This window comes from Muscardinus avellanarius, assembly GCF_963383645.1.
Source record: "Muscardinus avellanarius genome assembly, chromosome: 13".
NCBI lineage: Eukaryota > Metazoa > Chordata > Mammalia > Rodentia > Gliridae > Muscardinus > Muscardinus avellanarius.
The window spans coordinates 95,408,451-95,435,484 of record NC_137799.1 but is presented as its reverse complement, the minus strand read 5'-3'; the positions used below and the strand labels follow the sequence as shown (position 1 = coordinate 95,435,484).

Here is a 27,034-nt window from a genome sequence, read left to right as displayed (position 1 = left end):
AATTAAAACTCAAGGGTATACGGAACAGACGTGATCCGCACTGAGAAGTCAGGAATGTGCGTGGCTGATGAAGGGCTGTGCAGAGCTGGCGGGAAGGACGGCACCACACGCCTCTTCCAGGGCTGGTGGACTTCCTGATCTGCTCCTTGGGACGATCACATCACTTTGTGAAAATTCAGCGGGCTGTACACTCATGAACTACACACATCCGTGTGCAAATTATACTTCAATACCAGGAATAAAAAAAAAGAGCTGGGTGTGGTGCACACACCTGCAATCCCAGTACTTGGGAGTGGCTGAGAGAAGAGAATGGCAGATTCCACGCCAGCCTCAGCCTTAGCAAGCCTCAGCAACTTACCTAGGTTCAATCCCCAGTACCGATAAAGAAATAAATAAAAAAATGTGATTTAAAAATAAAAAGAATATATGATCAGTTAGCATTTCCCTAGCTGTGCTTCACTAATGTGAGAAGAAATACGTTCAGGTAAAGATGGAAACAGGACTTACAGTAAGCATTTTGCTTGGCTTCTATAAACCCATTTTTCAGTGTTTCAATGTTTTGGGGTTTGTTCCATGTGTAGGTATTTTCCTTTAGTAGTTTACATGGAGTAAGAAAATGAAGCTGATTAAAAATCAAAAACAAAGCTGGGCGTGGTGGAGCACACTGGTAATCCCCGTGCTTGGGAGGCTGAGACAGGAGGATCGCACAGGTTCAAGCCAGCCTCAGCTACTTAGTGAGGCTCTCAGCAACTTAGTGAGACCCTGTTTCCAAATAAAATATAAAATAGATCTGGGAGTATAGCTCCGAGGTAGAAAGCCTCTGGGTTCCACCCCCAGTACCACAAAAAAAAAAAAAAAAAAAAAATCAAAACCAAGACAAATGTAGTGGTACAACAAACCTCTAACTCCAGCAACATGGGGGCACTGAGACAGGAGGAGAGGAAGTTCAAGGCCAACCCTGATAACTTATCAATACCCAGTCATAAAATAAAATGAAAAGAAAATAAATAAAAGCCTGGGGATGTAGCTCAGCAGTAGAGTGCCCCCGTTCTGTTAAAAAAAAAAAGAAAGAAAGAAAATAAGACTCTTCAAACTTTTTATCACTAGCAGCTGAACAGGCAGCAATGTTTCAGTCAGGGTGGCTAGTTAACATATTACACGTTGTTCTAGCAATTAAAAAGGACCTTTGTTGACCTAAAGGATTAAAGTTCACAAATGGCTAGGTTTGGAGAATAGGCTCTTGCAAAATTAAGCCAAAGAACAAGTTTGGGGAAAGAAGGAGTAATTTTTAGTAATTTTCCAGCCCTGAGGGAGATAAAAGACCTGCCAGTGCAACTATAAAAGGGGAGGGGCTGTAAGTATATAGGACTTCCGTTTTAATGTTTCCGGTCCTACTTAAGGGAGCCCAGGAAGGACAGGCTCTATTTCTGTATAAATCTGTAGTGATCTTGGCTTAATACTCAAAGTGGGGAAAATCTCCTTTGCTTATAAATAAAAATACAAATTTGATTTTTTGAACAGTCATCTGGTAGAAAATCCACTGGATACAGTTTTGTTTTTACATGCCTGCTCTTTAATGCAGATATTTTCAACTTGGTAATTTACAGTGACTAACCTGGTGCTACAAGGAAACATTTTACTGCACCTGACCAATAATTCAAAGTCTTATTTTGTTGTTGTTGTTGTTTAGCTGGGTGTGATGGCCCACGCTTGTAATCCCAGCCTTTGGGAGGCAGAGACAGAAGGATCCAGGCTCACAGGCAGCCTCAGTGACTACTAAATGAGGCCCTTTGCAACTCAGTGAGACCTTGTTTCAAAATAAAGAATAAAAAAACAGGGCTGGGGATGTAGCTCCTGGGAGAATGCCCCTAGGTTCCATCCCCAGAACCAAAACACAAAAACAACAAAAAAAAAAATTTGTTGTTTTTTTTTTAATAAAGGAATGGGGTACAAGATAAAAAAAAACTAAGATATACTTTTATAATTCTCAGTGGAGCAGCTTAAGGACATGCCCTGTCTTTGCATCTCTTACTCTTTAATCATATTAAAGGGTAAAAGAGAAGAGTCACAACTCGTACACTGTGGTCATTTCAAGATAGGAGAGCCAGGCGGGGCACTCCTGTAATCCCAGTACTTAGGAGACAGAGGTAGGAGGATGCAGGCTCCAGGACAGTCTCAGAAAAGAGTGAGATTTTCATCATCTTAAAAAAAACCTGTTTCAAAAACAAAAACAAAAATAAAAATAAAAAGGGCTGGGGTGTAGCTTGAACGTAAAATATCTCTGGGTTCAATCCCCAGTACCTCCACACACACAAAATAAGAGCCAGGCCTGGTGGGGCACCCTATCACAGAGCTTGGGAGGCTGAGACAGGAAGATCACACAGGTTCGAAGCCAGCCTCAGCTACTTAGTGAGGCTCTCAGCAACTTAGTGAGACCCTGTTTCCAAATAAAGTATAAAATAGGTCTGGGAGTATTGCCCAGAGATAGAAAAGCCCCTGGGTTCCACTCCCAGTACCATCACCCCCCGCAAAAAAAAAAAAAGAAAAAAGAAAGAAAATAAAGGTATGAGAAGCAGCAGAGTTCATTTTTTCATTTGTCTTGTTAGTTTGGCTGGGGCTCTCTAACCAGAATGAAGGCAGATAGAAAAATGACCAAAGCAAGGAAAGAAATTTCTCTTGTTCAATTTTAGTTCCATAAGGTCAAACAGTAAAAGGCTTACAGAATAACCAATTTGTACTCTGAGAGTCAGCAACCCAAACCAGAATCAAATGATTGGATCAAAACTAGAAAACAAATATATACACTATGACTTTAAGAGACAAAAAGAACCAAAAAAACCAACAACAAAATGTGTATGTCCTAAATACCACCACAGTGAAAAACAGATTTCTGTTCTTAAGACATCCTAAAGAGTCATTTCAGTAAGAAATTGCATTCTTTTAAGAGAAAGAACGCTTTCAATTTTTTTCTGAATGTGTTTAAAACCTTTAAAAAAAAACTGATAGGTCTTCCTTACTATTTTTTCCAAGACTAAACTAAACTAACAACGGTTACTTAAGTCAAATCTTAAGTAAAAAAAAAAAAAAAAAAAAAAAAAAGGACATTACCTTTAGTTTCTTATTTATCTTGCAACAATATCTGTAAACCATTGCCAGATTGAGTGGTCCAAAATCTGCGTAGAAACTTTAAAAACGAAACACAAAAACATGCATATATATTCTAGATGCTCCAAATATAAATGGCATTTTGGGGGGTGAGCAAGATCCAGTGGATGACAAGACGGCATCCACCAAACCACATCGATGGCTCCTCCGAGTCAAAGGTACTGCCTCAGTGGGAGGAACCAGGCCTGTGTGAACAAGCAGCAGGGGGCCTGGGTGCACCTGCCTAACAGGCCTGCAGCCCTGGGTCTCATCCAAACATGGTAAAAAAAAATATACAAACACACAAAAACAGGACAAGCGCTACGGCCTAAATCCAGCCTCCGTTAACACAAAAATCCCTCCTATTAAGAAGGCTAGTCTTCCGTACATACGTCCTACCTGCAAAACCAGGATCTTACTTGGTCCGCATTTGGATCTCAAAGTGCAAGCTATTAAACGTCCACTCTAAATGTTTACCTTTACGTTTCATTTTTATCCCCTCCCAAAGCTGCTTTATGACCACAGGTTCAAAGTAAGCACTCTGCACTGAGCACCTAAGGGGATTCACAATTTTACAACATACCTTTAGAACCTCCAAAGAAACAAAAGCTACTAGCAATCTTTTTAAAAACAATACTTACTTCTCATATTCAAGCTCATTATCTATGCTGAAATAATGTTCATTTGACGCACTCTTTGGTCTGCTGTAGAGAATGGCAAAACAAAGGCGATCTGAAATGGAAAAATTGCAATGTTCCTTCCTTCACGTTATTAAAGAGGCTTCCTATATATCATAATGCAACTCGTTTCAGAGGAGGGCAGTTTCATTTTTACCACGCGTGTTTCAGATGGCAGGGGTGGCAATGGGTAATTAAAAAAAATTAAGTTCTGGCTCTTTGGGTGGAGAATAATAAGCAAAGTCTATAAACAAGCTGCCTCTAAGCATACGTTTCACTAGTGGCAAATGACACTTGTATAGCGACATGGATTGATCTGAAGAAATCTCTCCTAAGACTTTAGCTCTCCTGGAGTAAGGGACTCCAGCAAAGGCAGCATGTACCTGATAGTCCAGCCATAAACCCTATGTCGAGCTTCGAGATGACTTTTTTTGCTGTTTACATCAACATTTCGGGAAGAAAACGTATTTCCATGTATTGAGAATAAATCCTTTGAAAAATCACTTCAAAATGACTGCTTACAGCTAGCAGAACCAAAAGCAAACCGTACGTTTACCCAACTGTTCTTAGGAATCGCTATTTTCATCAAATTTGGAATCACCACTTTGTTTTTTCGCAGTTAGTCAAATTACCATTAAAACAAGCAATGAGAGGTTTGTGCAGGGGAGGAGACCGTGTTGCGTGCATGCATGCATGCCTGCGGTTGGCGAGCACCGTGCCCCGCCGGCCTGGGGGCCCTGGGGTGCCCGCAGCCTTCACCCGAGTGGCAAAGTTTGGTTGGTGGCCTTTTTTTTTTTTCTTTTTTGCTGCAATTCAGCGCACGCCACTGCTCCATGTATTGCTTTGTAACCTCAGCATTTTGGTGGCCGCAGCCGTGCCTGCCACCGCGGGCGACCTCGGGCCCTCGCCTCTGGCCACCTGGACCCCGGCCTCCTAGACCCACACCTGGACCCCGGCCTCCTGGACCCACACCTGGACCCCGGCCCGTCCTCTGGCCGCCTGGACCCCGGCCTCTGGCCGCCTGGACCCCGGCCTCCGGCCAGCTGCGCCCCGCGCCCCTCACCTCGGATCACCTCCACCACCAGCGCGGCCCGCGCGCGCTCGCGGCTCATGACGCCGCCGCATCTGGAGGCCGGACGCAGGGCCGCGGGCGGGGACGGGCGCCGCCCCCATGCCCCCGAAGTTAGGAAAACAAAGTTTAAAGCGCCGCGCCCGCCCGGCACAGCGCCGCCCGCGGCCGGCGACCGCACTGCAGCCGCCCGGAAGTGCGGCGAGCGCGGGCTCCGCGGGACGCAGACGCCCAGGGGCGCCGGGCCGCACAGCCGCGGCGGGGACGCGCCGGCCGCCCAGGCCCCGCCCACCCGAGGCCCCGCCCACCCGAGGCCACGCCCGCGCAGCCTGCGTCCCCGCCCGCGCGCGCCTCCGAGGCCCCGCCCACACACATCTGCGTCCCCGCCCCGCGCGCCTCCGAGGCCCGCCCACGGCCCCGCCCACACAACCTGTGTCCCCGCCCCCGCGCCTCCGAGGCCCCGCCCACGGCCCCGCCCAACACACATCTGAGTCCCCGCATCCCCCCTGGCCCGCGGCCTCTGGTGCAGGTCCAGGCTGCCTACAAGGGGCATCCTCCAAGTTGTGGAGGGGTACTGTTGTGGTGGGGTACTGTTGTGGAGGGGTACTGTTGTGGAGGGGTACTGTTGTGGTGGGGTACTGTTGTGGAGGGGTACTGTTGTGGTGGGGTACTGTTGTGGAGGGGTACTGTTGTGGAGGGGTACTGTTGTGGTGGGGTACTGTTGTGGAGGGGTACTGTTGTGGAGGGGTACTGTTGTGGAGGGGTACTGTTGTGGTGGGGTACTGTTGTGGAGGGGTACTGTTGTGGAGGGGTACTGTTGTGGAGGGGTACTGGGGGTGGGGTACTGTTGTGGTGGGGTACTGTTGTGGAGGGGTACTGTTGTGGTGGGGTACTGTTGTGGTGGGGTACTGTTGTGGAGGGGTACTGTTGTGGAGGGGTACTGTTGTGGAGGGGTACTGGGGGTGGGGTACTGTTGTGGTGGGGTACTGTTGTGGTGGGGTACTGTTGTGGAGGGGTACTGTTGTGGAGGGGTACTGTTGTGGTGGGGTACTGTTGTGGAGGGGTACTGTTGTGGAGGGGTACTGGGGGTGGGGTACTGTTGTGGTGGGGTACTGTTGTGGAGGGGTACTGTTGTGGAGGGGTACTGTTGTGGAGGGGTACTGTTGTGGAGGGGTACTGGGGGTGGGGTACTGTTGTGGTGGGGTACTGTTGTGGTGGGGTACTGTTGTGGAGGGGTACTGTTGTGGTGGGGTACTGTTGTGGAGGGGTACTGTTGTGGAGGGGTACTGGGGGTGGGGTACTGTTGTGGTGGGGTACTGTTGTGGTGGGGTACTGTTGTGGAGGGGTACTGTTGTGGTGGGGTACTGTTGTGGAGGGGTACTGTTGTGGAGGGGTACTGGGGGTGGGGTACTGTTGTGGTGGGGTACTGTTGTGGAGGGGTACTGTTGTGGTGGGGTACTGTTGTGGAGGGGTACTGTTGTGGAGGGGTACTGTTGTGGTGGGGTACTGTTGTGGAGGGGTACTGTTGTGGTGGGGTACTGTTGTGGAGGGGTACTGTTGTGGTGGGGTACTGTTGTGGTGGGGTACTGTTGTGGAGGGGTACTGTTGTGGAGGGGTACTGTTGTGGTGGGGTACTGTTGTGGTGGGGTACTGTTGTGGAGGGGTACTGTTGTGGAGGGGTACTGTTGTGGTGGGGTACTGTTGTGGTGGGGTACTGTTGTGGTGGGGTACTGTTGTGGAGGGGTACTGGGGGTGGAACCCAGGGCCTTTCTAGCCCCGGGATATACTCCTCACTGAGTTGCTGAGAGCCTAAGTAGCTGAGGCTGGCTTCGAACCTGCGCGACCCTCCTGTCTCAGCCTGCCAGGCGCTGGGATTACCAGCGTGCGCCACCACGCCTGGCTCAATTGTGGCGTTTTAAAGGCGAGCCTGAGAGGTCATGTGTTCCTTTAATGGTACTGGGATGGCTTAAAAACAAAACGGATACCCTTCCTGGCAGCGTGCACCATTTCACTGGCTCCTTTGTTTTGCCAAATTTTCAAGTATAACTCACGAAAATTTTCTCCACGGTGACCTTCCCTTAGAGAAGCAAGCTAGGCATGGTAGGACACACGTGTAATTCCAGTACTTCAGAGGCTGAGAGAGGAGAATTGCAGGTTCAAAGCCAGCCTGGGCAACTTATCTGCAACCTAGTGAGATACTTTTTCAAAATAAAAAGATATAATAAGGCTTGGGTGTAGCTCAGAGGGAGAAACCCTCTGGGGTTCAATTCCCAGTACCTCAAAGAAAAAAGAGAAGTAATACCATAGTTAAGTCTTAAAAAAAAAAAAGACTCTAACTTCAGTATGATTTATGTAAAACTAACCTTATTCTAAGATTCTAGGTGGATCAGACTTTAAGTATATAAAACCTAAAAGAGAACATGAATTCCTCAACTTCCTAGGGAACACTTTCCTAAGTGATAGAAAACTCAAGAGGATTTTTTATTAATCTCAAAACATTCAATTTCAATTTTGTTATCAAAATTTAAGCTATAAATGACTGGTTTTTCCTCATATTGGCAAAAATCAGAAAAGTTGCACATCCATTTGTGGGGAGGTTATGGGTAAACAGGCACATTGCCTGTGGGTAGGAACAGGAACTACGTTCACCTCCGGGAAGGGCAAAACAGGACAATTTGGCAGAAATTTAAGACTAAAAATCGAAAAGATTGCCAAAATAGACTAAGTACCACCATTCACACATGTGCATGTAAAACAAATATATACATGAATAGGACTGAAAATGAAACCTTTCAGAGCAGAATTTTATTTGTTTATTTGTTTACTTAATTTTGCAGTACTGGGCATGGAACCCAGGGACATTCTACCTTCTAGCTGCACCCCAGCCCTACTTTTTATTCTTTTAGTCTTTTTATTTTGAAACAGGGTCTCACGGAGTTGCAAAGGGCCTCACTAAGTAGCTGAGGCTGTCTGCGAACTGCGATCCTTCTGTCTCAGCCTCAGCAGAATTTTAGAAAACGGAAGAATCTGGTAGTAGTAGTATGTGCCTTCATAGCAGCAAACTGGGTATCTATAAGAGAGATTTCCAACTTTATATAGCTTTTGAATCTTATACCATATGAAAATGATCAAGTTTTGAAAAGTAAACTTGCAGGCCAACAGAGGTTCCCCAAAGCCAACTCTTCAGCAAAATTCAAAGCAGTTTTAAGGCAACTTGGAAAATATTTTTTACATACTCAAACACAAGAACTTAAGACAAGTAGCTTCTTTTGATTACTATCCATCTCTTGAAATTCCAGTGATTCCTCCCCCCACTTTCTTTCGCACTTGGCATTGAACCCAGGGTTTCTATCTGAGCTACACCCCCAGCCCTTATTTTATTCGTAAACAAGGAGCTTCACTAAGTTGAGGCTAGCCTTGAACCTATGATCCTAACTCAGCCTGCCAAATACTAGGACTACAGTCATGCACTACCGTACCCAATCTCCAGGGTTTTATTTTGTTTTGTTTTATGGTACTGGGGATGGAACCCAGGGGCATCCTACCTCTGAGTAATACCCCCAGCCCTATTTGTTATTCTTTATTTTGAAACAGGGTCTCGCTGAGTTGCAAAGGGCCTCACTAAGTAGCTGAGGCTGGCTTTGAACCTGCGCAAAGAATAAAAATAAAAAAGAATAGGCCGGGCGTGATGGCGCACACTTGTAATCCCCACGCTTAGGAGGCTGAGACAGGAGGATTGCACGGTTTCGAAGCCAGCCTCAGCTACTTAGTGAGGCTCTCAGCAACTTAGTGAGACCCTGTTTCCAAATAAAATATAAAATAGGTCTGGGAGTATAGCCCGGAGGCAGAAAAGTCCCTGGTTTCCACCCCCAGTACCACCAAAAAAAAAAAAAAAAGGAGGAGGAAGAGGAGGAGGAGGAGGAGGAGGAAGAGGAGAAGGAGGGAATGGCGGTGCACTCTTATAATCTCAGCACTTGGGAGGCTGAGACCAGAGGATCCTGGTTCGCGGACAGACTCAGCTATTACTTAGTGAGGCCCTTTACAACTCAGTGAGGCCCTGTTTCAAAATAAAGAATAAAAAGTAGGGCTGGGGGTGTAGCTTGGATGTAGAATGCCCCTGGGTTCCATCCCCAGTACCACAAAAAATAAAATAAAACAAATAAAGAATATAAGTAGCTAGAGTAAAGTGAAAAGAGATTTTCCTTCCAGATCCAAACAGGAAGTGTGTGTGTGTGTGTGTGTGTGTGTGTGTTACTGGAAATTGAACACAGGGGACTTCTACCCCCAAGCTATAGCCTCAGCCCCCCTTTTTTATATTTGTTTTGTGGTCCTGGGGATGGAACTCAGGGGCATTCTGTCTGAGCTACACCTCCAGCCCTATTTTTATTTTGAAACAGGGTGTCACTGGGTTGCAAAGGGCCTCACTAAGCATTAGCTGAGGCTGTCTAGGAACCCAGATCCTCCTGTCTCAGCCTCACAAATGCTGGGATTGCAAGCATGTGCCTCCCTGCCCAGCTCTTGTTCTTTATTTTGAAACAGTCTCACTAAGTTATGGAGGGCCTCACTAAGTAGCTGAAGCTGGCCTGGAACCTGCAATCCTCCTGTCTCAGCCTCCCAAGCACTGGGATTTGAAGTGTGTGCCACCACGTCCAGCTCCTAAGGAGTATTTTTTATATCAGAGGAGGAACCAGCAATCTGCAAAACCACTTCTCTCTCCACGTGTTAGCGTTCTCTTGTAAGGGTAGCAGAGCAATGAACTACCACAGACTGGCTTGCTGGGTTGAAGGACAGGTGTTTAGCAACCTGGGGCTTAAAACAGGGCTCCATCAAAGTGCTGCACACAGGTCCGTGATTAACCTAACTCCGTGTAAACCACATACTTCTCTTTAGTGTTTTTGTTTTCAAAAATAGAAAGCTAAAGTACTGAAACAGTAATTCCCCTTGCCTACATACCCTTATCACACCCGTTCACCAACCCTACTCTCCCTTGACTAATGTGATACTGTAGGAACTAAATCTCACAATTTCAAATGTTGATTAAGGAACGATTTAAAATCCAGGGGTGAGCCGGGCGTGGTGGCGCACGCTTGTAATCCCTGCGCTTGGGAGGCTGAGACAGGAGGATTGTGAGGTTCGACGCCAGCCTCAGCTGGCTTAAGAGAACCCGTTTCCAAATAAAATATAAAAATAGGTCTGGGAGTGTAGCCCGGAGGTAGAAGGCCCCTGGGTTCCATCCCCAGTACCACCAAAAATAAACAAATAAATAAATACCCTGTTTCCAAATAAAAATATAAAAATAGGTCTGGGAGTGTAGCCCGGAGGTAGAAGGGCTTCCAGGAACCCCAGTACCACCAAAAAGAAAAAAAGAAGAAAGAAAAAAAAAAAGAAAAAAAGAAAAAGAAAAGTGTCTTTAAAAAAAATAAAAATAAAAAATCCGGGAGTTAGGGTATAGTTTAGTGGTAGAGTACTTGCCTGGCATACACAGGATCCTGGGTTCAATCCCCAGCATTAAAAAAAACCATCTGCGCCGGGCGTGGTGGTGCACGCTTGTCATCCCCACGCTTGGGAGGCAGAGACAGGAGGATCGCGCAGGTTCGAAGCCAGCCCTGCTGGCTTTAAGAGACCCTGTTTCCAAATAAAAAATATGAAAAATAGGTCTGTGAGTGTAGCCCGGAGGAAGAAGGGCTTCCAGGAACCCCAGTACCACAAAAAAAAAAAAAAGTAAAAATAAAAATAAAATAAAATACCCATCCTCGAGGCTAATCTGTCTGTGGGTCTGATCTGACTTCTGGGTCTGGTTGACTACCTCTTTCTCTAATAAATATCCATCAGATAAATGGAAAAACACTGTCCGGCAAAATAACTATAGATACTTGAAGACGATCACAAAACATTGTATAAAAATTAGAATGCAGGCAAAGTGGTGCACACACGTAATCCCAGGACTTGGGGGCTGAGACAGGAGGTTCCCGGATTTGCAGGTGGCCTCAGCTACTTAAGAGAGGCCTACCTCAAACCAAAGAATAATAAAAATAAGAATTACGAACCCAGAAAAAAAAGAATTCTGATACCATATAGCCTTGCCCCATTAGCCACAGTTTCACTTCCCAGGTTTCAGGTAATCTCTCTCTGAAAATATTACTATAGTGTAGTGGGGAATTAGGGTATGGAGAGTGAGACGGTACTCCTGTACTTTTAATGACAGTATATTGTTCTATTTCTCCTCTTATTCATGATTATTAATTTCCCACCTTGTCTACTTTTTCATAAGAATATACACACAGGAAAAAACGCAGCATATACAGAAAAAGGTTCAGTACTATTGAAGTTTCAGGCATCCACTGGGGAAGGGGATGTCGGAATAACCCACGCAGTTAAGAGGGCACCATTGTATCTACACGTTAACGTAAAGGTCGAACGCCCCTGGGTTCCATTCCCAGGCCCGCAAAAAAGAAGAAAAAAAAAAAAATAGAAAGGGGGAAAAAAAAAAAAGAAAAATGCAATAAGGTGTATCATTATGTAAACTTTCCACAGTAGGACAAAAATATATTAAGTCTTAAAAAACGAGACAAGTACACATCTGTAATCTGAGCAACTCAGGAGTCCCGAGGCAGAAGAGTTACAAATTCAAGGCCAGCCTAGGTAACATCTTGAGACTCTGTCTCAAAAACAAAAGGAAAAGTGCTGGGGGTTTAGGTGAGCGATCTTTCTTTCCCTAGCATAAGGCCCAGAGTTTAATCCCCATTCCTGGGAAAAATAAAAGAAATAAATGACCTAGGGTATAAGTTTGTTTATATATGTATATATGTGTATAAATGCATGTATGATAAAATGAAACCATATCTCTACATGTAAATGTATATGTACGAAAATCAACCAGAAAACACCTACCAAACAGCTGGAGTAGTTACCGTGCGAAGGCACTGGGCGGTGGACGAGGGAGGAGCTTGTCCGGTGTGTGAACCTCGGCATCAGTGTCCCCTGGAAGGAGGGCAGGGCGAAGAAGCCGCCCTTTCCTTCCACAACCCCCTGGGCCTGGTGTGCTCTGCTCCCGCTCAGCCAGGTGCAACCACAGCTATTCCTAGCGGGGACAGGATCTACTGTCCCAGTGCAGTCAAAGGTTAAATACAGCCCTGAAGCTTGCACTCTTGAATGGAAAAGGCGTTCGTAACTAGTCCATGGCCCCACGTGCCTCTCTTGGCCTAAGCTCCCTTCAGCCCTGGGCCAGAGCTACTGAGCCATGTGCCTGCAGGGTAGCTGACCACCTGCCGCTCAGGCCAGTCCATCAAGTCTCCTCCGTGAGCAAGGGGCCCTGGATGGTCGAGCACTGGGGGAAACAATCTCCCCAGCCCCGGCTCACATGCGCTCTGGCTCTGAAACTCAGCTTCAAGCCCCAGTTTCCTTGTCACTGAATGCTCTATAATTCCTAGTTAATTGCTCTTATCTGAAAAAAAAACGTTCTTTTGGTAGTACTGGAGACTGAACCCAGGGGCCTTCTACCTTTGAGCTACACCCCGACCCCAACCCCGTTTACTTTTTGTTCTGAAGCAGTGTCGCTCCGATGCTGAGAGTGGCACTTGCTGAGGTGTCCCTGAACCCTCCATCTTCCTATCTCTGTCTCCCCAGGGCTGGGATTACAGGTGTGCGCCACCTTACGAGCCTTCTTAGCTGAAGCTTGTAATGTATTGAGGAATTCATTATGGAGGAAAGTGGACTATCCAGATAACCAATTCTTTTTTTCATTCAGTATACTGGGCCTGGAAGAGGGTTAGATCTGGGGGCAGGGGCTCTAAGGAAAACCCACCATCAGCCTGGTGTAGTAGCACATGCTTATAATCCCAGTACTTGGGAGGCTGAGACAGGAGGATCACAGGTTTGTAGCCAGCCTGGGCAACTCAGTGAGGCTTGCGTGGACTTAGCAAGAAGACTCTGTTTCCAAATAAAAAGTAAAATAGGCCTGGAAGCATAGCTCAGGGGCAGAATGCCCCTGGGTTCAATCCAGGACAAGAAAAGAAAAGAAAAAAAAAGAAAAAAAAAGAGGGAGGGAGGGGCTGGCTCTCAACTGGGTCTAAGCTACTACGCTAATGGGGAAACTGAGGCAAAGGGATCTCCTGAGCCCAGGAATTAGTCCACTCTAGGCAACAGAGTAGTGAGAGAGAAAGGCAGAGAGAGAGAAGTCAACTGGCTGCCACATATAACAAAGGTTGTCTAAAATATTTTAGAGATGCTCCTACTCTTACATGAACAGAGAACAATCCGGCGGATCCCAGGATGCTGGAACAGGCCCTAGTCCCAGCTACTCGCGACTGCAGCAGCGGGAGGATTTCTCGAGCCCAGGAGTTCAAGTCCAGCCTGGGCAACAGAGACGTCCTGGTCTCTTATAAACAAGGGGGTTGGAAGGTAGGTGTGAGCACGCGTGCGCACGTGCACACACACGCACACGCATGTCCCAAGGACTCTTACTGAGAAGAGTGTGAGACTTCAGTCTGGTTGTCAAGACGAGCCCTCTCCATCCAGCTGCGGGCACTGAGGAGTTCTGCTGGTGCGGCTATAAGAATAAGCGGATCCCATGCTTCAAGCAAAGCTTTCCTAAAAGGAGTGGTCAGAGTACTAAGAATACCGAGGACCAAAGCATAGAGGCAGTTATCTATTTTGTACTTTCTTGCTCATAAATTATGTGTTCAATAAGTTAACAGTTGTGGAAAAACATTTCTGGTTTTGTTTGTTTTTTGCACAGTACTGGGGATTAAACCCAGTGCCATTCTACTTCTGAGATACACCCCCCACCTTCCTGGCCCTATTTTTTTATTCTTTACTTTTATTTTGAAACAGGGTCTCAATAAGCTGCAGAGAGCCTCACTAAGTACTGGAGACCTGCCACAAACCAGCAATCTTCCTGTCTCAGCCTCCCAAATCCTGGCTACTCTACTAGTCATTCTTTAATGACTAGATTTCTTTACAACCTGCTGGCAGTGTTGTGTGAAGTAGCTCAACCCTTTCTACATCTCAATTTTTTTGGCAGTTGCTATTACCTATAAAAAAAAAAAAAATCCTAAAAATCTGGGCATTATGGTATATGCCTGTGATCCCAGTATTTGGGAGGCTGAGACAAGAGGACCACAGGGTTAGCCTCAGCAACTTAATCAGCAACGTGTTTCAAAATAAAAACTTTTCTTAAAAAAAAAAAGGGGTAGAATGCCTCTCAGTTTAATCCCCAGTACCAAAGAAGTCCTAAGATCTGTGCATGATAAAACTGTCTCTGGCAAGTGTGCATTTTATGAGTCATATCAGACAGGCCATCATTAACATGCCCTGAATCAAGCATCTGGATTATCACAGTCATAGAAGCCAGGCTCTTGACCCAGAGAAACAGAGCAATCAATTCGGCAGGAGATTCCGCTCAGATTAAGTTTTCATCTTAGAAAACTCATCTTTGATAAGTTCTGATTATTCCTCCTCCTCCTCCTCCTCCTCCTCCTCCTCCTCCTCCTCCTCCTCCTTCAACCGGGAATTGAACCCAGAGGTGTTCTTCCGCTGAGATACACCTGAGCCCTTTTCATACTTTATTTTGAAGTGGGGTCTCACCAAGTTGCTGAGGCTGGCCTCAAGCCCGTGATCCTCCTATTCTCAGCCTCCCAAGTACTGGGATAAGATCAATGTCTGTCTCATTTCAGCTTTTTAGGCAGTGAATATAAGAAAGATGCGTGTGTGCGAGCGTGTGTGCATATGTATGTATGCATGTGTTTTATTGGAGATTGGACCCACGGGCATTCCAATCTGAGCTACACCCCAAGCCCTGATCAAAATGATAATAAAAGTTTTCATACTTAGGGGAAACAATAAAGTCCCCTTCTCTGTCTCTAAGCTGTCAGCCAAGGGCTGCGGCCAGGGTGGACTTTAGTTGGGCCAAGACTGGGCAGTGAGTCCAGCTGAACGGCGAATGTTAAAACACCAACACCTACACTGAGAAAAAGAAGTACATAGATTCTCGCAATAGTTCAGACTAAAGTTAGAAGATGAAAAAGCAAGCTATATTAGTTCAATATTAGTTACTAATTACACCAAACAGTTATACCCTCCAACCCCCATAATTTTAAAATTATTCTATATTCCTGTCTGTCTTTATTATAGAACAAGTTTTCAACATAATAAGTAACTTCTAGTGGACAGAGATAGGGAAAGACTAAGAACTCACCAAGGACACAGGTGGGCAATAAATACAGAGTAAAAATAAAACCAAAAACAAAGCAAGCATATACCATGTGCCCCTGACCTTGCTAACCAAGTGACACATTTTGATCAGTGATGTCAGACCTGTCTGTCCCTGTGAGGATGAACAAAGATGACCAACAGAAAAGGCGCACACAGCAGAAATAACTGGCAGGCCTTCCCCTGTATTTGGGGGGAAAGGAAGATTATTGGCTAGACTGTATGGGAAAGGAAAGAATGAATTCTTATAAAAATGTTATGTGTTCAAAGACTTGAGTGTCTTACTTTCAAGGTACTCCACTGCATCCCTCTGACGCAGGGCTTGGGATTGTTCCCTCCCTCCCTCCTTCCCTCCCTCCCTCCCTCCTTTCTTTCTTTTTCTTTCTTTCTTTTTTTCCCCCTGCAATACAGGGAATTGAACCCAGGGGCATTCTACCTCCAAGCTGCACCCCCAGCCCTATTTTGTATTCTTTTTATTTTGAAACAGGGTCTCACTAAGTTGCAGAGGGTCTACTAAGCAGCTGAGGTTGGCTGCGAACTGAGATACTCCTGTCTCAGTCTCCCAAGTACTGGGATTGCAAGCCTGCGCCAACATGCCTGGGTTCTTTCTACCTTTCTTAATAATAAAAGCTTGCCTAAGCTTGCAGCAATGAAGTTCTGGTCATTTTTTCTAAACCGGCTAAGAATAAGAATCCATGGCAATATCTCAAACCATTATAGCTGGAGGTGGGTCCCCCTGGGAGTGCGGCCTTGGGTTTTTTTTATTTTTTGGTGGGTCTGGGGGTGGAACCCAGGGCCATTTGACCTCCCAGCTACACCCCCTGCCCATTTTTTCATTATTTTGAAACAGGGCCTCACTAAGTTACGGAGGGCCTCGCTAAGTAGCTGAGGCTGTCTGCAAACCGCCATCCTCTGGTCTCAGCCTCCGGAATGCTGGGGTTACAAGCACGCGCCACTACACCTGCCCCTTGGGAATTTTATAAATGGTTCCTTCTCCCCTTGCTGTCTCTCTGGCTTCCAGCCTCTACCAAGCGAGAAGCACAGCCCACGTGCTCTCCTCCTCTCCATTTCCTGCCACCATGATCTGAGATCCACGGTCTCCGGCCCCACATGGACTGAACCCAGAACTGAAAATAAATAAATCTTTCCTCTAAATTATGTGGTCAATCTGTTAGATTATAGCTGCAAGAATGCTGACTAGAACACTAAGATACGGACCCAACCTAAGTATCCAACATGGGGTGAATGGATAAAAAATGTGGCATACATTAAGGTTTGTAACCACGTGGCGTACTCTTTTCCTTGATTCAAATAAATAAATCAGAAATTTAAAACTAATAGATAACTCAGTGCAGCTTAAACAAAGTCAGTAAGAAATAGAAAGGGAAGAGAAGAGCAGTGTACCCGAAAGATGTGCTAGAGAGCCTGAAAATGGAACTCTGCCCCCTTCTGACCCTGGCCCTTTAATACAGTTTTCTTATTGGTTTGTTCTTATCAGTGTTGTACAACAGGCTAATAACTTATTCCTAGGTAGGTGGTGCCTCTTTGCCTCTGGGCAGTGCACTTACTAAGTGCAGGGGTTGATGATCTTTTTCTACTTCCATTTGTATTGGGCTGTATCAGTTGTTTATCAATTATGGGAGCTTTAAAGTAAAACATGGAATTTACTTTTCTCATACCAAGGCTGAAACACAAAGAATAGGAGGGAAACAGAGACACTAACTGCAGGCAGTGTAGCTGTGCATAATCTCTAAGAGTAAGGCATGAGGCTCACCCTATCTCTATGGCTTCAACATGTGCCAGGTACTTAGTGAGACCCTGTTTCCAAATAAAGTATAAAATAGGTCTGGGAGTATAGCCCAGAGGTAGAAAGCCCTTGGGTTCCACTGCCAGTACTACACACACACACACACACACACACACACACACACACACAAAAGTGCCAGGCATGGTGGCGCACACTTGTAATCCCAGCACTTGGGAGGCTGAGATAGGAGGATCGCAGGTTTGCAGCCAGCCTCAGCCACTTAGGGAGGCTCTCTGCAACTTACTGAGACACTGTTTCAAAATAAAGAATAAAAGCCGGGCGTGGTGGCGCAGGCTTGTAATCCCAGAGCTTGGGAGGCTGGGACAGGAGGATCGCACAGGTTCGAAGCCAGCCTCAGCTACTTAGTGAGCTCTTAGCAACTTTTAGAGACACTATTAGAGACACTATTTCAAAATCAAAATAAAACTATGACTAGGGTATAGCTTGGAAGTTGAATGCTTCTGAGTTCAATCCCCAGTAACACACACACACACACACACACACACACACACACACACACACACTCCTACTTGTCCTAGAAATAAGCCAATCATTACAGAGTTCTACTTTAAACTTTGTTTTTTGCCAAATTTTGTTTCAGGATTCCTGTTTGTCTGTCTTAGAAAACAGATAATCAATGTTGTGAACCCAAACCCCCAACAATCTGGGCAAGAGGAAAGATCGAGTCCAGGATAAGAACCCCAACAGCTGCAAGCTTGCTGCACATGCTCATCAGGCTTTTAGCTGGCTGCCCACCCTTCTGTAGAGGTAAAAAGTTTTGCCCTGCTAAGCAACTCTCACAGATTTTGATCACTCGCTTGAAACTACAGGCCCAACACCTGTAATCTTAGTACCTAGCAGGCTGAGACAGTAGGATTAGTTTTGAAGTCAGCCTCAGAAATTTAGTGAGGTCCTAAATAACTCAGACCAATTAAAAAACAATCCCAAAAAATAAAAAAGGCCAGGTGTGCAGGTAGAAGGTAAAATGTCTCTGGATTCAGCCGGGCTTGGTGGCACCTGCTGGTAATCCCAGTATTTGGAAGGCTGAAACAGGAGAAACCCAGGTTCCAGTCCAGCCCGAGGAATTTAGTGAGCCTCTCAGCAACTTGGTGAGACCCTGTTTCCAAATAAAAAATAAAATAGCCTGGTGTGGGTTGAGACAGGAGGATCACGAGTTCACTGCCTCTTTTAAAATAAAGAATAAAAAACAGGGCTGGGGCTTGTGGGTATAGCTTGGAGCTAGAAGGACCCTGAGTTCATCCCCATACCCAAACACCAGAAAAAAACAAAAAAGAATATCCCCGGGTTCAGTCTCTTGCACCACCAAAACCAACCAACCAACCAACCAAACAAACAAAAACGACCTGGGAGCTCTCTCCAAGTTGCTTTTTGTTTCCAATAAAGCCTCAAGAGAAATTGCAGTCATTCTGACCCAGCCTGGAGTAAACCGTGCTCATTACAGTCAATTCTCCGAAGCCTCCCCATCCGGCCTTCGCTCAGCCCGACCATGTGAAGCCCGTGACCCGCAGCTGCCCGCTCAGGGCGCCCCACCCCGTTGTAGCAGACGGTCTTTTCTGTATGAAGACAGATGTGGGAGACTCCCCCCTCTCTGTTTGCTTTAGGAGTGGTCCCCAGTGCTCTTCACCTGCTGCAAATGGGACTTAAACACAGAAAGGAAAACACTATTACATGCTCCGACACGGATGACTGTCACAAGCAACTGCATAAAGAAACCAGCCACAAAGGATCACGAATGGTATGACTCATTTAAGTGACGTATCCCAAATAAAGCTGCAGTGACAGCAAGGTTGGTCTTTGCGTGGGCTGGGATGGAGAAGGGAGTGTGGAGGAACTGTGGCTAGGTACAAGATTCACATCTAAAAACAGACCATGGTGACAGGTGTAAAATTCTTTTTTTTTTAAATTATTTTTTGGTGGCACTGGGGTTCCTGGAAGCCCTTCTACCTCCGGGCTACACTCCCAGACCTATTTTATACTTTTTATGTGGAAACAGGGTCTCTTAAGCCAGCATAGCTGACTTCGAACCTGCGCATCCTGTCTCTGCCTCCCAAGTGCGGGGATTACAAGTGTGCGCCACCACGCCCGGCACAGGTGTGCAATTCTGTAAGTATGTTTACAAAAGACTTTTAAAAATATTTTAAATACTTAATAAATACTACATAACATACCCTATTTAAAGTAAACCACAGAAATATATAATATTTTATTTGTTTCCACTTACTTATTGCAGTACGAGGGTTGAACCCAGGGGCATTCTACCTCCAAGCTAAACCTCCATCCCTATTTTATTGTTACTTGGAAATGGGGTCTTGCTAAATTGCTGGGGCTGGGTTTGAACCTGTCTCACACTCTCAAGGACTGAAATTGACAAAATTGGCCGGGCGTGGTGGCACACACTTGTAATCGCCGCGCTTGGGAGGCTGAGACAGGAAGATCACGCAGGTTCGAAGTCAGCCTCAGCTACTTAGTGAGGCTCTCGGCAACTTAGTGAGACCCTGTTTCCAAATAAAATATAAAATAGGTCTGGGAGTATAGCCCGGAGGTAGAAAGCCCCTGGGTTCCACCCCCAGTACCACAAAATAATAAAACTAAAAATAAAAAATAAATCGACAAGTTGGCGGGGCGTGGTGGTGCACGCTTATAATCCCAGTATTCAGGAGACAGAGACAAGAGGATCTCGGTTTGCGGACAGCCTCAGCTACTTAGTGAGGTCCTTTGCAACTCAGTGAGACCCTGTTTCAAAAAATAAAAAGACTCAAAAATAGGACTGAGGGTGTCCTCTCACCCTTTCCGTGCTCTGCTTCCGGCTTCTGCAGTGGGCGGGCAGCAGCCCGGCCACCACTGCTGCCATCACCAGCACCACCTCTCGTGCCTTGGAGCCTGAGACCTGGGAAACCTGGACCAGGCGGCCTGCCCTCTCCTAGGCTGTTCTTGTAGGGTATTTTGGTCACAGCGATCAGAAAGCTGACTGAAACTATGGCAGATTAGACAGACGGAGAAGAAAAGATCAGTGAGCTTTTCTTTTTTTTTCTGAGCTTAGCCACAGAACAGAGAGAAGCCAAGCAAACAAGAACCAGAAGGAGCAGCAGTGAGTCACGGGGAGCCTTAAATGGCCTCAGAGCAGGGCGCCGTAGTAACGAAGGGGGTACAAAGAGTACTTATGGCAGTAACTACTGGAAACTTCCAAATGGATGAACTCTACAAACCCACAGATCAAAGAAATGTGATAAACCCGCGGCACAGAATATCAAGAAATATCAAGAAAATACCAAGGCATGTTGTAAAAAAAAAGTTTTCTACAGAGATATCTAAATAGCTAAACCCTCACTGAACACATTTAAAAGGCCAAAATGGGATAGCCATTTGTGCCATTTGCCAAGTATTTCTAGCTCTCTGCCTAACAGGCCCAAGCGGGGATCATTGGTTAATCTGGCCAGTCATCTGATTGTTATTCAAAGCCTTCCACAGCACTCCCTGGCCAAGGGAAAGTGAGACTGAGAAGTCCCTGCTCCCTGGCCTGAGTTCCCCAGCAATCGCAGAGGTAGAACCTCGCTGACCCACAGAGGTGAACAGAAGAATTACACTGTCAGCTGCTGGGGTTTTGACAGGTCTTGTTATAGCACAATCAAGTCTAAACTAAACCAACAGGGTAAACATCCTTGCTAGCAGGATCATGATCACTTTTCTTCTGTCTTTTTTAAAAAAAATAACCAGCATGTACCTGGGTGCAGTGGCCTGTAGTATCAGCTGCTGGCGAGGCTGAGGCAGGAGGATCAGGAGGATCACAAGTTTCAGGCCAGCCGGCGCAATTTATAAAGACCCTGTCTCCAAATAAAAATTAAAAGGCGTTAGGGATGTCGCTCAGTGGTAGAGCTCTTGCCTAGTATTCACAAGGCCTTGGGTTCAATCGCCAGCACTGCAAAAATAAAAATAAAAAGAGGAGGAAGGAAAGGAAAAGGGAAAGCAGCCCCCACCATGATGCCAGAACGCCAGCACCCTGCTCTTAGAATTCATGACCTCCACAACTAAATGAACTTCTATTCTTTACCAACTACCTGCTTTCCCTGGGTTCCATCCTCAATACCACTAAATAAATAAATAAATAAAATTTAGAAAATAAGGTGCCAGACATGGTGGCACACGCCTGTTATCCCTGTACCTGGGAGGCTGAGATAGGATTGCAGGTTCGAGGACAGCCTCAACAAGTCACCGGTGAGACTCCCATCAACCTAGCGAGACCCTGTTTCCAAATAGATAAAATCGGGCTAGCGCCTGGTGTGGTGGCGCACGCTTGTAATCCCAGCATTTGAGAGGAGGATGGCGGTTTCAGCCTCGACTACTTAGGCCCTTTGCAGCTCGGTGAGACCCTGTTTCAAAATAAAGAATAAAAAATAGGGCTGGAGGTGTCGCTTGGTGATAGAATGCACCTGGGTTCCATCTCCAGTACTGGGGGGGAAAAAAAAAAGGCTGGGGATGTAGTTCAAAGGCAAAAAAGCCTCTGGGTTCAATACCACAAACAAGAAAAGGAAAAAAAAGAGAAAGAATGAGCGAAAGGAAGAAAAGAGAGAAGGAAAGAAAAAGATAAGCACGAGTTCTACACTCTCCAACTTTCCTTGTGGGATCGAATATCTGTTACCAAAGTAGCAGCCAGCCTGATAATGATATCGGCTGCAGGTTTACATAAGCGTGTTTATTTTTAGTAGAATATTTCAGAAGACACTGCATTCAGGAGCAGCACTGCATGGCCCTGTTACTGGGGCGTACACCAAGTAAACAAGTAATTGAATTTGCAGTATCAAACAAAAATTATATCATATGCGTGCTTCAGTAGTACATATGCTGGAGCTGGAATTGTGCAGAGAGGAGTAACATGGCCCTGTGCAAAGACGACACACTAGTTCAAGAAGCGTTTCATATTCTTAAAAATTTCCTATTCAGCCAGGCGTGGTGGCGCACGCTTGTGATCCCCGTGGTGGCGCACGCTTGTAATCCCCCTCTTGGGAGGCTGAGACAGGAGGATCGCACAGGTTCGAAGCCAGCCTCAGCTACTTAGTGAGGCTCTCAGCAACTTACTGAGACTCTGTTTCCAAATAAAGTATAAAATAGGTCTGGGAGTATAGCCGGGAGATAGAAAAGCCCCTGGGTCCCACCCCCAGTACCACACACACACAAAAAAAATTCCTATTCAGCTGGGCGTGGTGGTACATTTGTAATCCTAGCATTCGGAAAGCCAGAGACAGGAGGATCACTGTTCCTGGCCAGTCCCAACTACTTAGTGAGGCCCTCCACAACTTAGTCAGACCCTGTTTCAAAATAAGGAATATAAAATAGGGCAGGGGGTGTAGCTCGGAGGTCGAATGCCCCTGGGTTCCATTCCCAGACATGGAAAAAAAATACAAATTCCTATTCATCGATCCCAGTTATTAGATTATTCATCAATCTTCGTATTAGATTATTTGTTCTCTGAAATCCTTTGTTTTATCTTGCAGTGCCAGGGATTGAACCCAAGGCCTTCTACCACTGAGCTATACCTCCAGCTCCCAAAATCATTTCAAATAGAGTTCTTATTCCAAAGCATTAATTAAAAAAAAAAAAGGCCCAAGTGGGTTTGGTTTCAGAATATCCCACATCTTTCCTTCGGAAAGAACGGCCAAAACTGTCCCATTAAGAAAAAATCTCTTGGGGGCTGGGGACGTAGCTCGGTGGCAGAGCACAAGCAGTACTGAGCACGCACACCTCAGCACCTGCCTGGACATGCTTATCTTCTGAATCCACAAAGTTAAGATCTAAAAATGTATTTGTTCGTAAGAACCAGAATTCGCCCTAATAGGTAGTAGGTACTTTGAGGAATACTTTCCTTTCCATGCCCTCTCCAGCAAGAAAGAGCTCATTCATTTTCTTTTCTTTTGAGGCAAAGCTATTATTTAATTCAGATGAAGTGTCATGTTGTAAAGCTCGTTTGCGGCTGAGTGAGAGCCTGGTGGGGCTGGTCTGCAGAGCTCCTGCCATTGCTGTCCACCCCCAGCGGCCACCACAGGGGCGCAGTGGTGCAGTGAGGAGGGCGCAGGGCCTGGCTGTGGCTCAGGGGAGCACGGCCTAGCATGGGGGAGGCACTGGGCTCCATCCTCAACCTTGTAAAATGGGGGGGGGGGTAGATTTGTGTATCGCTGTGATCAAGAACGTTCTGGAGTGAACATAAGGGAACTGTGTGTATAATAGTAGGTGTATTGGACCCAGAGGCATTCTACCTCCAAGCTATACCCCTACCCTGATTTTCTTTCTTATTTGCAAACAGGGTCTCACTATGTTGCCAAGGCTGGCTTTGAACCTTCAATCCTCCTGTCTCAGCATCCCAAGTACTGAGATTAGAAACATGTGCCACCATACCTGGCTACAAGGAAACTTTTTTTTTTTTTTTTTTTTTTTTTGGTGGTACTGGGGTTCCTGGAAGCCCTTCTACCTCCGGGCTACACTCCCAGACCTATTTTTACATTTTTATTTGGAAACAGGGTCTCCTAAGCCAGCGCGCGCGGCTGGCTTCGAACCTGCGCGATCCTCCTGTCTCTGCCTCCCAAGCGCGGGGATGACAAGCGTGCGCCGCCACGCCCGGCTACAAGGAAACTTTTAAAAGCCAGCTCACACGTACTTTCCAAGTAAGCTGTTCACCCAGAACCATCTACCTTTGAGGGTGTGTGTGTGTGTGTGTGTGTGTGTGTGTGTGTGTGTGACTACATATTGAACTCAGGGGTATACTACCTCCAAGCTATACCCCAACCCTGATTTTCTTTTTTATTTGGAAACAGGGTCTCACTACGTTGCCAAGGCTGGCTTGGAACCTGCAATCCTCCTGTCTCGGCCTCCCAGGACTGGGATTACAGGCTTGGCTACCTTTGAGTGTTCTGGACCTTCCCAGGTAAGCTCCTCTGTGGACCAGTGGGCGGCGTCAGCCGTGCCCAGTCCGGGTGGCAGCGCCCCTTCCTGGAGACCAGCAGTGATATCTGAAACCTCTACCGCAGCTCTTGAGATAACTGCAAGGAAGACACTGAGATGCACTCAACATATCCTGATGGAATTTGTGCCTTTAGCCCTTTCAGTCACAAGAGTTTAAAATTAGATTGTATTAATAGGAGTTAAAATCCCAGGCTTAGTTGTGTTTGCTAGCTAAACTCAGAGCTTTTTCGATGCTTCGCTGTTACTGGAGGAAGAAATGCATGTGAGACGCTTCCGTTTCATGTATGAGGTGCTATCGTGACCGTATTTCAAAAAACTAAGGCCATAAATTTGAATTCTCTTATAAAAATTTATGTCAAAGCAATTCTTCCTCAGCAAGCATAAAAATGGGAAAATCAGAAAGCTTTTCAGCTCAAGTCACACATACCAAATCTAGTTCCTGAAATATTTAGCAATCTTAATCTTTAGTGCCTTCAGTCTAAGCAGCACTGCACACACACACACACACACACACACACACACACACACACACACACTGTAATTACTGCTTACCAAGAATAAACAAGGAATCTTATATCCTCTGGGATACTTTGAGATTCAAATTACATATAGAATTAATTGAAATGTAGGGGGTTTTTTTGTGTGTGGTACTAGGGGTTGAACTCAGGGACATTCTACCTCTGAGCTACACTCCCAGCCCTATTTTACTTTTTATTCTGAAACACAGTCTCATTAGATTGGGGAGGGCCTAAGTGGCTGAGGCTGACCTTGAACCTGCAATCCTCCTTTTCAGTCTCCCAGGAGGATCACCAAGTTCAAGTCCAGCTTGGGCCGCTTGGTGAGACCCTATCTCAAATAAAAAGCAAAAAGGCTGGTGATGTAGCTCAGTGCGTGAGGGCCTGAGCTCAATCCCCAGCAACACACAACACACACACACACACACACACACACACACACACACACACACACACAGAGCTTAAGTGTGCATACACAGGCACAAATGAGAAGAGATCCTATAATAGATTGTTTTCACCAAATATGAAAAAAGAACTCACTTTGTATAGGAATGTTCGGGTGACAATTCCGACACAAAAAACTCTGAAAAAGAGAGGCAGGCACGCAGTGACTGATTCCTCCAGGACTCCTCTATCCTTGCCCATCTTCAGGGGAGAGGCGCCTGGTGCTAACACCCTGGCATCCTCTTCTCCATTTCTCAAAAACGCCTATCTCAGTTCCTTGCTCGGCACAGTAATACTCACTGGAGGACGCATTCCACCGCGCAGTTCACACCCACGAGCACCCATCGGCACAACGCAGCAGCGTTCAGCTCGACCACCCTACAGTGCAGGGCTGCGGGGTTCAGAACGGGTCCTGACGTCACGCACCGTGGACTCGGTACACAGAGATCCGCATCATACAGCACAGACCGTCAAGGAAGCAACTGTACTCTCAAAGAGAACCTGAAGGCGCCAGCAGCACCAGGAAAGAGATGTTTTCCTTTTGTGAAAAGCAGTCTGCCAGCCAAGTCTTAATGGGACAAAAGGGACTACCTGGGAAAGGAGGTCATTATGGGCGACAGTGAGAACAAATCCATCCAGCCTGGCGTCTGCAGCTCTGCAGACGCAAAAGACAACCAGAGCAAAGCTTTGAACCTGACTGGAGAATAAAACATGCTGGAAGAGACCGCACCTCTGGAATATAAATGACACCAAAACTAAAGGAACTGTGTCAAAGATCAAGAGACTAGACTTAGTTTTTAAATTACACACACACACACACACACACACACACACACACACCATTCAGATTTGTTCTTTTCCTAACTGCCCCTTAAGCGAAACTGGAAAATCAAAGAGAATCAGAATACTAAAATAAATAAATAGAATATAGGTGGGAGATTGAGAGGAGGACAGCGGGTCCAAGTTCCACATGGAAACCTAGGGAGACCTTGTTTCAAAATAAAAAGCCAGATATCATGGTACATACCTATAATCCCCACACTCGGGATGCTGAGATAGGAGGAGCGCAGGTTCAAGGCCAGCCTCAGCAACTTAACAAGACTCTTTTTCAAAATAAGAAATAAAATACAGCTGGGGGTATAGCTCAGTAGCAGAACGCCTGTCCCTGGGTTCAATCCCCAGTCCCACCAAAAAGTAACTAAATAAAAAAATAAAAAATATAAAGGGCTGATGGTATAAGGTAGAATATCCCTGGGGTTCAATCCCCAGTACCACACACAAAAATAACTTTAAAAAAAAAAAAGAGAGGAGCCAGGTGTGATGGTGCATGCTTGTAATCCCAGCATTCAGGAGGCTGAGACAGGAGGATCATGGATCGCGGACAGCCTCAGCTACTTAGTGAGGCTCTCTGCAACTCAGTGAGACGTGGTTTCAAAATAAAGAATAAAAAATAGGGCAGGGAGTTTAGCTTGGAGGTTGAATGTCCCTAGGTTCCATCCCCAGACCCACAAAGAGAGAGAGAGAGAGAGAGAGAGAGAGAGAGAGAGAGAGAGAGAGAGAGAGAGAGAAGACAGACACTCTGGGGGTGTTGCTGAGTATTAAATCACACATTGACCAAGCTCAAAGCCCTGGGTTCAATCCCCAGCACCTCAAAAAAGAAAAAATAGAATATATAAATGCTTGTCTGTTCCATGTTGGCATTTAATGAAATTTCCCTCTTGCCTCATGAATATAATATAAACCTGTGAGTTAAGCACAGAAGTGCCTAGAAAGAATTAATAACCTAGAATAAATTCAAAAAATAGCTGCTATAAGCCAGGCATGGTAGCACATGCCTGTATTCCCAGAAGGGGAGGCTAAGGCATGAGGATCCAGGTTTAAGGCCAGCACATGGTAATTTAGCAAGAACCCGTTTCAAAATAAAAAATCAAAAGGACAGGGTTGTAGCTCAGTGGAAAAGCATCCTTGCAGGCAATCCCAGTACCACACAACACAAAAACAGCTTTTATAGTTATAACAATTCCTTTTAAGTATTCTTTCAGCAAGAACCTAGAAACATGGTTCAATTAATTACGGAGACAAAGTTTAAAGCCAGGTACCGTAGCACACGTCTATAATTCCTGTACTTGGGAGGCTAAAATGGAGTCACAGGTTCCAGGCCAGTCTCAGCAACTTAGTAAAACCTTCAGCAACTTAG

At 45.9% G+C, this 27,034-nt stretch overlaps 1 protein-coding gene across 3 annotated transcripts in view; it reads right to left on the bottom strand.

Moving 5' to 3' along the window:
• The window catches only part of CDC14B (cell division cycle 14B), a gene marked incomplete at both ends in the record, with an annotated part of 84,390 nt that overhangs the window by 45,912 nt on the left and 11,444 nt on the right, over window positions 1–27,034 (bottom strand). For 2 of the 3 annotated variants that reach the window (XM_080709391.1, XM_080709393.1), the window contains 2 exons: window positions 3,109–3,184; window positions 3,786–3,876. In XM_080709391.1, the coding sequence (XP_080565517.1) occupies window positions 3,109–3,184; window positions 3,786–3,876 (167 nt within the window). Of the gene's footprint in view, window positions 1–3,108; window positions 3,185–3,785; window positions 3,877–4,884; window positions 4,934–27,034 lie in introns of those variants that run through there. The other variant, XM_080709392.1, reaches the window with a different exon arrangement.